Here is a 12,570-nt window from a genome sequence, read left to right on the forward strand (position 1 = left end):
GTTTAGTGAGGACACAGGGTAAGACAACGTGGAAGGCAATACGACTACCGATACGGCCATATCAGGTCACTCTATTGATCACAACACTGTTAATGTATCGAAGGCGTAGATGGATTAATAACGGTACCTAATGGTAAGTGTATACAGTATTTATTGTAGCTATGAAATTCTCTATTTTTTTGAAAGCTGTATGGCTGGTACAGTATTTGGCGTGGGAAAATATAGTATACCAGATACACCCAGTATAACGGTAAGGGTTTGTGTAATTATAAAATACCCGTATGTGTGTGTGTGTGTGTGTGTGTGTGTGTGTGTTGAGTCACTCTATACAATAGGATGAAAGATACATCAGACACCGTATCACACAGCACTCAACATGGGGAGGGCGGAGTGATTTTAAACTTATCCTGGATGGACACTCCAATGGTAGGTTTGTATATCACCAGACGTACCTATGTATGTTGCAATAACAACACCGTGTGTAAATTCTAAATTTAACTTAGAGATATAGGAATGGCAGTACTCTATTATCGGTATTTATAAACTGGCATACACACTGTCGAGCTAAATATCTCGGCAGCGTGGCTACCATGATCAGTTAAACAACGTTCCTCTGATGATATAGATCATACCTTGTTAACCTGATGGATATGTTGACCCATATGTATTGTGAATAGATCTACACACAAACCTAAGTACTCCACCATACATCTCAATTTGAACATTGGGTGTGCTATCTCTTTACACTCGTACTGGTCATATACTGAAACGTTTTCTTTTCATTACAGGCTGAGGGGCTAACAGACGAAGACATAGCAGGTAATAATTGTACACCTATCTACTAAAAATACAACTGGTGATAATTGTACACCTATAGACCTAACATACAACAGGTAACCACAGTATATCTATAGACCTAACATACAACAGGTAACCACAGTACATCTATAAACCTAACATACAACAGGTAACCACAGTACACCTATAAACCTAACATACAACAGGTAACCACAGTACATATATAAACCTAACATACAGCAGGTAACCACAGTATATATATAAACCTAACATATAACCGGTAACCACAGTATATATATAAACCTAACATACAACCGGTAACCACAGTATATATATAAACCTAACATACAACAGGAAACCACAGTATATCTATAAACCTAACATACAACAGGTAACCACAGGATATATATAAACCTAACATACAACAGGTAACCACAGCACACCTATAGACCTAACATACAACTGGTAACCACAGTATATCTCTAAACCTAACATACAACAGGTAACCACAGTATATCTAAAAACCTAACATACAACAGGTAACCACAGTATATATATAAACCTAACATACAACAGGTAACCACAGTACATATATAGACCTAACATACAACAGTTAACCACAGTACATATATAAACCTAACATACAACAGGTAACCACAGTACACCTATAGACCTAACATACAACTGGTAACCACAGTATATCTATAAACCTAACATACAACAGGTAACCACAGTATATATATAAACCTAACATACAATAGGTACAGTAACAATTGTTCATTGTTAACCTAACGAACAACAGGTAACGACATTACATCTATTGTTAGTCCTAAAATTAAATTCTAACGATGCAATCAATGTAACAAGACAAAGACAGAATGTGTTCTGACAGAATAACCGTCAGACGACCCCTGTCACCCATTCCCCTCGTCGCCATCTCTCCACTATCATAATTTATATCACTCAAAACGTGAACGTAAAGTTCTTAAGTTATCCTGCAATATAAACAATGTTTATGGTCGACACACCTTTGGACAAACAAAATCATAATAGACGTTCCCGAACATAAAACTTGATATTATTGTCAACACTGTATAATCAGCCATCTTATGTTACTTCCGGTATTCAACGACACGATTTTACAACGGGAAGTTTAAATTTCACACAAGATACTAAAGCCTGCTCTGCTCAAGCAGTTAAGCTAAATCACACACAACACAGTATTATATTTTACATAACTAGTCGTTTAAAAGCATGCCTTCATCAACAAGCTATGTAAATATACATTATCTTAAAAAAAATTATCACTAGAAACAAATGTCGGTCTTTCTGCTTCGAAAGAGGCTTAACTGTTGATTTCGACTATATTGGGTTGTCTGTTGGATCAATCAACGACTCGTCTACACACGTACTGAAATTTAGTAAATTGAAACCGTCAAAAGTGCAATCTGCCTGGTTAAATAGTTCGTTCTGGGCAGGTGCTCGGCGGCATGATTCAATCGTTTACACAAACTCCACAGCAACTGGTACATATTTTGTTTGACCTTGTTATGTGTCTCCTGACTTAATATCCACAACAGCAGCTGGTATGTGCCCTCACTATATTCACAGCAGCTGGTATGTGCCCTCCCCATCTCTTCAATAGATGGTATGTGCCCTCACTATCTTCACCACAGCTGGTATGTGCCCTCACCAACTCCACAGCAGCTGATATGTGCCCTCATTATCTTCCTGCTAGCTGGTATATACCCTCACTATCTCTACAATAGATGGTATATGCCCTCACCATCGTCAAAGCAGATGGAATGTGCCCTCATTGTCTTCACAGCAGCTGGTATGTGCCCTCACTATCTCTACAATAGATGGTATGTGCCCTAACTGTTTTCACAGAAGCTAATATGATCCCTCATTATCTTCACAACAACTGGTATGTGCCCTCACTATCTTCACGGCAGCTGGTATGTGCCTTCACCATCTTTACAATAGATGATATGTGCCCTCGCTATCTTCACAGCAGCTGATATGAGCCTTCACCATCTTTACAATAGATGATATGTGCCCTCGCTATCTTCACATCTCCTGGTATGTACCCTCACTATCTTAACGGCAGCTGGTATGTGCCTTTCACCATCTTTACACTATATGGAATGTGCCCTCACCATCTCAACAGCAGCGGGTATATGCCCTCACTATCTTCACTGCAGCTGGTTTGTGCTCTTAGCATCTCTACAATAGATGATATGAGCCCTCACTATATTCACAGCAGCTGGTATATGCCCTCACTATCTTCACAGCAGCTGGTATGTGCCATCACTATCTTCACAGGAGCTGGTATGTAACCTCACTAATTTCACGGCAGCTGGTATGTGCCTTCACCATCTTTACAAAAGATGATATGTGCCATCACTATCTTCACAGCAGCTGCTATGTGCCATCACACTATCATAACATTGAAACACAGTGAAGGGCGACGACGATAACATCTACTACAGCAGCCTTGTGTTTTCCTCAGAAAAGGATTTGTGTCCACTCACAGTCACATGTACAAGCTTTCTGAGATACATATGTTTGAATTGAGTTCCCATATCAACATAATGTATTTTATTTTTGTACACACTTATAGTATTAGGTATGTAAAAAAATCAAGGGCCAACTCTAGACGGACATTGAGCTTCCTGGTCGCCGACCCATCTTGTTTCGCAACACTTTAAGTAAACATTTATTAAAAAATCTGTTGTTATATGTGATTAAGCACGTGACTGTACAGATATCGGTGAGGATGTAGTTCACTTTGTCCGTCTCCATCCTCTACCAAAGCTCTATAAGCACGTGTAAACTCAGCAAAACTCCATAACTGTGTTTAAATTTGAAACTTGTCCTTTATACCTTTTCTTACTCAGTTGATTTATCATTTATTTATTCTTTTCGAATTCAATTGATTGATCAATAACATCTCAATTAAGAAAATAACGAAAATTGGCGGAAGTTGGCGCCATGTTTAGTTGTTATAATGATCAGAGAAGTTCATCCCCGTAATTTCACCTGTCATTTCCAGTGGTGTATTTAGGGAGATTCTCCTGAGCAGGTGGGAAATGTAATTAGTACTTCATCACTACATCAAATAATAGAGCCTTATGACGAAGTGTTACAGACCACGTGACTAACGGGTACACAGCTTACACGATTAGCCTAGTGTAACTGTCAATGTTAGTCTCGTCGTCTTACTAGATCGACTTACTTTAAATCTGGATTTTCTAGCCAATCATCAGATGGTTGATTGATCGTCCTTAAACAATTATTGTTATCGCTTTTTCTCAGAGAGTTCTGGAGGGATCTTTATCAAATGTCGTATGTAAGTTGCCCTTGGGTTTAGTTGTGCATATGTACTTTTGAAACTGATCGAACGAACGAAATGTCCGGGTGTCCGCCATCTTGGATTTTGTTAGTTAAGGTTTGTTATCGCTATTTCTCATAAAACACTGGAGGGATATATCTCAACTTTTATATGTTAGTTCCCCTCGATCCCCTTGTTAACACACTCCAGGCCCTAATTACAATTCATCCCTTATTGGCAGCATTTTGCAAATCGTTATGCAAAAAAGAAATTGGAAAACTGGCAAATGACATATGACATTACGAGGTTTAAGTGAATGTACAAGTTCCTGTTAAGGGTTTTCAATATGGGACTGGGTAATAAATAGTACCTGTAAAGAAAATAAAGAGCAAAGAAAGTAAAATATAATCTTTTGTAAATCTGATAAAGATCCTTTCATGGTGGGTGCCAAGATCCTTCCAGGATCTCTTATTTAAATTTTATTATTTTTGCGCAGATCCATCTTGACCACTCTGCACAATCGACAAAAGACGTTCGATGACATTCTTGACCCCTCTGATCACATCGTAAAGAACACACATAATACGTAGACATTCTTGACCCTTCCTATCGCAGTAATTCAATGACCTTCTTGAACCCTGTGATTGCACTATACGAAACGCAAGGTCGTAGACATTCTTGAAACCTGTGATCGCGTCATACAAAATGCACATTTGTTGACATTCTTGACCCCTCTGATCGCATCATACACGACACACATTCAATGACATTCTTTAACCCTGTGAATGCACTTTACAAAACGCACAGTCGAGACATCATACAAAGCACATCATGAAAGTATGCTCTATTTCGCGGATGAACTAGAAATCACACACAGCAAGCACTGTAGATTAGCAGCAAATCAACAGTACAAGACAAGGTCATTAAGTTTGCTTTATTTTCAAGAAGTTGACGAGCGGGTACACGTTCAGTACAGACCTGTTCCACTTTGTGGCCAGTTATTTAAAGAAACATGATATTTCCCCAAGTAGAGCTCTTTTATGTGAAGGTCACCGTTCTAAACATGTTATTGGTTGCAGTTTAAGAATAATGAGTGAAGTGGTGCATTACATATCACAATACATGGTAATTTCCTGATGTCCTATTGTCTGAATGCTTTTAAACCTATATATAGATAACTCGAGTTACGATAGCGTTCTTATAAGTCCCTTATCTTTAATGTCAGTTTCAGACAGAAAAACCACATCAACAACATTATTTTAATGGTCCATGCATTAACAAATATCTACTGTGAATATTCCACTAGCTTATAAAATTCAATATGCTTTCAATATTTAACAAACTGTCAAACTCCTCTCCTATTAGTTGATGTATCCAAACCATTATCATGTACTAAAACATGGACGAAAATCATTTAAATGAATGCATCATGAAAGATCGACGCTTGTGAGCACAGGTATTGTAATATGAAAGTAAGACGGCGATTCTATGTCCACTTGTTCGATCGCCACTGAGAGACATTATCATTCCATGTTTCTGAAGCGTCTGTTTATACTACTTTTACAGAGTACCGGGAGGTGTTCGATGTCTACGATAAAAACAAAGACGGTGTGATTGAAGCCAAGGAGCTGGAGAAGGTGATGCGAGATTTGGGACAGAACCCTAGCAAAGCTGAAATCATCGAACGTATGAGTGAGGGCGACTTCAACGGTAGGTATATATTACATCGTCTACTGCCGGTTGCTAATTTAAGAAATAATCAACATTAAATGCACATGAAAAAATGTTCGGAAAATACCATAACGTAGGCCTCTTCGACCTGATTTAATTATTTTTCAACATAAGGTGGCCTTTTGTCGGCCCTATCTTCATTGGACATCACTGCAGAGACGTGAAACCCATAGAAACCAGCATGGGTAATGATGCACTATAAAGCATCCCATGGATTGATGGACAATTCTTGCACGTCACCAAAGAAAAATGTAAAACACAATATGGTTTTCCTTATCAATGAATATGTGCTCCAAGCCTTTCTTGTCATTACTTCTGTATTCCTGACCCTAGACCACAATGCGTTACTCTCATTTATGGGAAACTATAATCAATCGCTTTTAAAGAGTCTTGCAGGACGTTAAGAGGGTTAGTTTATCGTCGGATGTTTCTGACAAGTGCTTTAGGACACAAATGCTATCTAGTTTGATGATAGACTCCAACTGCACCCAAGACAAACATATCTTCTTTCTAAGCGCATCAGCGATGAGGAGGAGGAGGAGGAGGAGGAGGAGAGGAGGAGGAGGAGGAGAGGAGGAGGAAGAGGACACCTTATTTTAGAAATACAGCAAACAGCTTGAAATAGTAGTTAAAAAATGTATAAAGCTTTGTTGTGGTAACACAGAAACCAGCAAGGACAGACTACTAGCGCATACATTGATGTCAAACGATTTATTTGATTTGTTCATTTCCATGGTATTTTCTAAATCTGATTGGCATTACGTCCATCTGGAAACAAGAGTGTTAGAAGTGACATTTATCGGAAATGTATAACGTTAATCTCAGGCCGAGTAGCCGTGATTACTCGTGTCCGTCACCTTGTCGCCAGCGTTTCTATCGATTGGAGGGCAGCATGGCCTCCGCGTGGACCCAATAATGTATCCTATTATAGACTACTAACAAGGTAAGTTCATGATCGGTCACGACTCCTCATCCTGTGTGTCCAGCATCCCCATCTATCCAGCCGCGGTAATGATTTATAACTTGATGGTTTTATTGACCACTGATCGGCGATCAAATAACTTAAAACCAAATCGACGGTACAGGAAACACGCAATACATTATGATGGCGTTTCAGTTGTCTTCCTGTCCGTCAGTTTTGGTAATTGCACTCCAGCCTTGCAACCAAATAACAAGATTTCAATCTCCGAAGTAAGCAACGCACGGATTTTCAGAAAAGTGTTTTCCCCTACCCAAATTACCCAAATAAACCAGGTACGGTATAAAGAGGTACTGGTTTGGCGTCAACCGTGTCTGCACTGGAACATGTAAAAACGGCCCGCTGCAAAACAGACCACTTATGCGCACAAAGCTCTGACGCAAGCACACATTACGAGGTATTTAACGAGGTGCCGTATGGCTAGTAGCAGGCACCCGATAAGGCGGCTCATGCAATATCCCGAAATAACCGATTGATGGCTAATAATATCAAATATTTTAAATGACTGTTATGTGTTTCAAATCTGCGTTAAGGTGCTTGTTTATCAAAAGCTCGCACTTTGTATGGTACGGAAACGTAGCTTGAATTTTGAGTCCCCATTTGAAATGAAAAAATTATAGAAATTTTCATAGCAAATCATCTGGAGCAACACCGCAGTTTAGATATACCAGTTACAAAACGGATTAACTTTCCGGTTGTGTTTGCTAGCCTAAGCACTGTATTCTTGGTATAAACAAAACGGATTAACTTTCCGGTTGTGTTTGCTAGCCTAAGCACTGTAATCGTGGCTTATACCTGACCTTTTTGTATTATTTTATACAGGTTTTTATTCATAGGAGAAGTATTATTGAACTAGTAAGAGCCAGATCGGGAATATCACATAAAACGTGAATGTTATCAATGGCTCTCCAAGCCGGAGTGACCTTGACTCGTTAAACATTGCATATATTTGCAAGACGTTATGTCACCGTGTTGGAACTATATCCTAATGATGTTACATATCCTAGCAAAATAAGTAATATAGTTGTACGTAGCAGTGCGCTGTGTGATGTGTTACATGACCGTATCGGTACCCAATACCTACCACACCTGTCTACGAGTTGTCTCGTTTTCTCCCGGTCATATTACCCTTAATCTTACATTTGCTGATGCTGCTGCCAATATTTCCCCCGTTAAGGCTCAGCTCTATGTAAAGCAGGCCACTCCTGGTAATGGTTATAACAATAACATACCTAAAATATAAGTACATACACTATCATGTCAACTTTCCTTCACGTGTTGAAGCCAGATGACTGATCTGCTTGTTACATCTAACCGTTTGATTGCAAGAGGTGACAACTATTTGAGTCACATGGAATCTCCATTTTACCCTGATTTTCGATATTGTTTTCCACTAGATACAGTAGTTAGTTTGGTAGTGTCTCTCCAGACACGTCTGTTAATCTTAGCTGAATCTCTCTAGCCACACTGGGAAGCCTGGTCGTGACCCTATCAACAGTGTTTAGCCTGATGATGTCTCTCTAGCCACACTGGGAAGCCTGATCGTGACCCTATCAATAGTGTTTAGCCTGATGATGTGCCGCTAGGCACAGTGCTTGGCTAGCCTGATGGTATGTCTCTAGGCACAGTGTTTGTCTAGCCTGATGGTGTGTCTCTAGACACAGTGTTTGTCTAGTCTATAGGCACAGTGTCTGGTTATTCTGATGTTATGTCTCTAGGCACAGTGTTTGTCTAGCCTGATGGTATGTCTCTAGGCACAGTGTTTTTCTAGCCTGATGGTGTGTCTCTAGACACAGTGTTTGTCTAGCCTGATGGTGTGTCTATAGGCACAGTGCTTGGCTATTCTGATGTTGTGTCTCTAGGCACCGTGTTTGTCTAGCCTGATGGTATGTCTCTAGGCACAGTGTTTTTCTATCCTGATGGTGTGTCTCTAGACACAGCGTTTGTCTAGCCTGATGGTTTGTCAATAGGCACAGTGCTTGGTTATTCTGATGTTGAGTCTCTAGGCACAGTGTTTGTCTACCCTGATGGTTTGTCTATAGGCACAGTGCTTGGTTTTTCTGATGTTGTGTCTCTAGGCACAGTTTTTGTCTAGCCTGATGGTTTGTCTCTAGGCACAGTGCTTGGTTATTCTTATGTTGTGTCTCTAGGCCCAGTGTTTGTCTAGCCCGATGGTTTGTCTATAGGCACAGTGCTTGGCTATTCTGATGTTGTGTCTCTAGGCACCGTGTTTGTCTAGCCTGATGGTATGTCTCTAGGCACAGGGTTTTTCTAGCCTGATGGTGTGTCTCTAGGCACAGTGTTTCGATAGCCTGATGGTGTGTCTCTAGGCACAGTGTTTTGCTAGCCTGATGGTGTGTCTCTAGGCACAGTGTTTGTCTAGCCTGATGGTGTGTCTATAGGCACAGTGTTTAGTTATTCTGATGTTATGTCTCTAGGCACAGTGTTTGTCTAGCCTGATGGTGTGTCTCTAGACACAGTGCTTGTCTAGCCTGATGGTGTGTCTATAGGCACAGTGTTTGTCTAGTCTGATGGTGTGTCTCTAGACACAGTGCTTGTCTAGCCTGATGGTGTGTCTATAGGCACAGTGTCTGGTTATTCTGATGTTGTGTCTCTTGACACAGTGCTTGTCTAGCCTGATGTTGTGTCTCTAGACACAGTGTTTGTCTAGCCTTATGTTGTGTCTCTAGACACAGTTTTTGTCTAGCCTGATGGTGTGTCTATAGGCACAGTGTCTGGTTATTCTGATGTTGTGTCTCTAGACACAGTGTTTCCCTTGCCTAATGGTTTCTCTCTAAGCACAGTGCTTGTCTTACCTGAGTGTGGGCCTCTAAGCACAGTGTTTCTCTAGCCTTATTGTATCTTTAGGCAGTGCTAAGATAGCCTGATGTTGTGTTTCTGAGCTCAGTGTTTCGCTAGCTTTATTGTGTATCTTTAGACACAGTGCTTGGCTAGCCTGATGTTGTTTCTCTAGGCACAGTGCTTGGTTAGTCTGCTGTTGTTTCTCTAGACACAGTGTTTGGCTATCCTGATGGTTCCTTAGAGGATACATTTGTTTAGGCTGGCGGCATCTACCTATGCACAATTGCTGGTCTGGTGGTGTCTCCCTGTGTACAGTTACTAGTCTGGTGGTGTCTCCCTGTGTACAGTTACTAGTCTGGTGGTGTCTCCCTGTGTACAGTTACTAGTCTGGTGGTGTCTCCCTGTGTACAGTTACTAGTCTGGTGGTGTCTCCCTGTGTACAGTTACTAGTCTGGTGGTGTCTCCCTGTGTACAGTTACTAGTCTGGTGGTGTCTCCCTGTGTACAGTTACTAGTCTGGTGGTGTCTCCCTGTGTACAGTTACTAGTCTGGTGGTGTCTCCCTGTGTACAGTTACTAGTCTGGTGGTGTCTCCCTGTGTACAGTTACTAGTCTGGTGGTGTCTCCCTGTGTACAGTTACTAGTCTGGTGGTGTCTCCCTGTGTACAGTTACTAGTCTGGTGGTGTCTCCCTGTGTACAGTTACTAGTCTGGTGGTGTCTCCCTGTGTACAGTTACTAGTCTGGTGGTGTCTCCCTGTGTACAGTTACTAGTCTGGTGGTGTCTCCCTGTGTACAGTTACTAGTCTGGTGGTGTCTCCCTGTGTACAGTTACTAGTCTGGTGGTGTCTCCCTGTGTACAGTTACTAGTCTGGTGGTGTCTCCCTGTGTACAGTTACTAGTCTGGTGGTGTCTCCCTGTGTACAGTTACTAGTCTGGTGGTGTCTCCCTGTGTACAGTTACTAGTCTGGTGGTGTCTCCCTGTGTACAGTTACTAGTCTGGTGGTGTCTCCCTGTGTACAGTTACTAGTCTGGTGGTGTCTCCCTGTGTACAGTTACTAGTCTGGTGGTGTCTCCCTGTGTACAGTTACTAGTCTGGTGGTGTCTCCCTGTGTACAGTTACTAGTCTGGTGGTGTCTCCCTGTGTACAGTTACTAGTCTGGTGGTGTCTCCCTGTGTACAGTTACTAGTCTGGTGGTGTCTCCCTGTGTACAGTTACTAGTCTGGTGGTGTCTCCCTGTGTACAGTTACTAGTCTGGTGGTGTCTCCCTGTGTACAGTTACTAGTCTGGTGGTGTCTCCCTGTGTACAGTTACTAGTCTGGTGGTGTCTCCCTGTGTACAGTTACTAGTCTGGTGGTGTCTCCCTGTGTACAGTTACTAGTCTGGTGGTGTCTCCCTGTGTACAGTTACTAGTCTGGTGGTGTCTCCCTGTGTACAGTTACTAGTCTGGTGGTGTCTCCCTGTGTACAGTTACTAGTCTGGTGGTGTCTCCCTGTGTACAGTTACTAGTCTGGTGGTGTCTCCCTGTGTACAGTTACTAGTCTGGTGGTGTCTCCCTGTGTACAGTTACTAGTCTGGTGATGTCTCCCTGTGTACAGTTACTAGTCTGGTGGTGTCTCCCTGTGTACAGTTACTGGTCTGGTGTTGTCTCCCTGTGTACAGTTACTAGTCTGGTGATGTCTCCCTGTGTACAGCTACTAGTCTGGTGTTGTCTCCCTGTGTACAATCACTAGTCTGGTGTTGTCTCCCTTAGTACAGTTACTGGTCTGGTGATGTATCCCGGTGTACAGTTACTAGTCTGGTGATGTCTCCCTGTGTACTGTTACTGGTCTGGTGTTGTCGCCCTGTGTACAGCTACAAGTCTGCTGGTGTCTCCCCGTGTACAGTAACTAGTCTGGCGGTGTCTCCCTGTGTGCAGTTACTAGTCTGGCTGTGTCTCCCTGTGTTCAGTTAATAGTTTGTTGGTGTCTCCCTGTGTTCAGCTACTAGTCTGCTGGTATCTCCCTGTGTACAGCCACTAGTCTGCTGGTGTTCCCCTGTGTACAGTTACAAGTCTGATGGTGGCTCCCTGTGTACAGTCACTAGTCTTGTGCTGTCTCTCTGTGTACAGTTACTGGTCTGTGGGTGTGTCCCTGTGTACAGTTAATAGTCTGTTGGCGTCTCCCTGTGTACGGTAACTAGTCTGGTGTTGTGTCCCTTAGTACAGTTGCTGGTCGGTTGATGTATCCCGGTGTACAGCTTCTAGTCTGGTGGTGTCGCCCTGTGTACAGTAACTAGCCTGGTGATGTCTGCCTGTCCCCAGTTACTAGTCTAGCGATGTCTCCCTGTGTACCGTTACTAGTCTTGTGATGTCTCCCTGTGTACGTTTACTGTCTGGTTGTGTCTCCCCGTGTACAGTTACTAGACAGTTACTGGTCTGGAGGTGCCTCCCTGTGTACAGTGACTAGTCTGGTGGTGCCTCCCTGTGAACAGTTACTAGTCTGAGTGTGTCGCCCTGTGTACAGCTACAAGTCTGCTGGTGTCTCCCCGTGTACAGTTACTAGACTTGTGGTGTCTCCCTGTGCACAGTTACCAGTCTGGTGGTGTCTCCCGTGGTTGTCTAGTCTGATGGTGTGTCTCTAGACACAGTGCTTGTCTAGCCTGATGGTGTGTCTATAGGCACAGTGTCTGGTTATTCTGATGTTGTGTCTCTAGGCACAGTGTTTGTCTAGCCTGATGGTGTGTCTATAGGCACAGTGTCTGGTTATTCTGATGTTGTGTCTCTAGGCACAGTGTTTGTCTAGTCTGATGGTGTCTCCCTGTGGACAGTTACAAGTCTGATGGTGCCTCCCTGTGTACATTTACAAGTCTGATAGTGTCTCCCTGTGTACACTCACTAGTCTGGGGTTGTCTCCCTTAGTACGGTTACTAGTCTGGTTTTGTCTCCCTG

At 42.3% G+C, this 12,570-nt stretch overlaps 1 protein-coding gene across 1 annotated transcript in view; it reads left to right on the forward strand.

Moving 5' to 3' along the window:
* The first annotated feature begins 288 nt into the window (after window positions 1–288).
* The window catches only part of LOC110446479 (calcium-binding protein LPS1-alpha-like), a 31,318-nt gene continuing 19,036 nt past the window's right edge, over window positions 289–12,570 (forward strand). Inside the window, exons 1-3 of the mRNA XM_021491652.1 lie at window positions 289–426; window positions 789–819; window positions 5,699–5,842. Coding sequence (XP_021347327.1) covers window positions 337–426; window positions 789–819; window positions 5,699–5,842 — 265 coding nt within the window. The 5' untranslated portion in view covers window positions 289–336. The remainder of the gene's footprint in view (window positions 427–788; window positions 820–5,698; window positions 5,843–12,570) is intronic.

Source organism: Mizuhopecten yessoensis, unplaced genomic scaffold (assembly GCF_002113885.1).
Source record: "Mizuhopecten yessoensis strain PY_sf001 unplaced genomic scaffold, ASM211388v2 scaffold2699, whole genome shotgun sequence".
Lineage (NCBI taxonomy): Eukaryota > Metazoa > Mollusca > Bivalvia > Pectinida > Pectinidae > Mizuhopecten > Mizuhopecten yessoensis.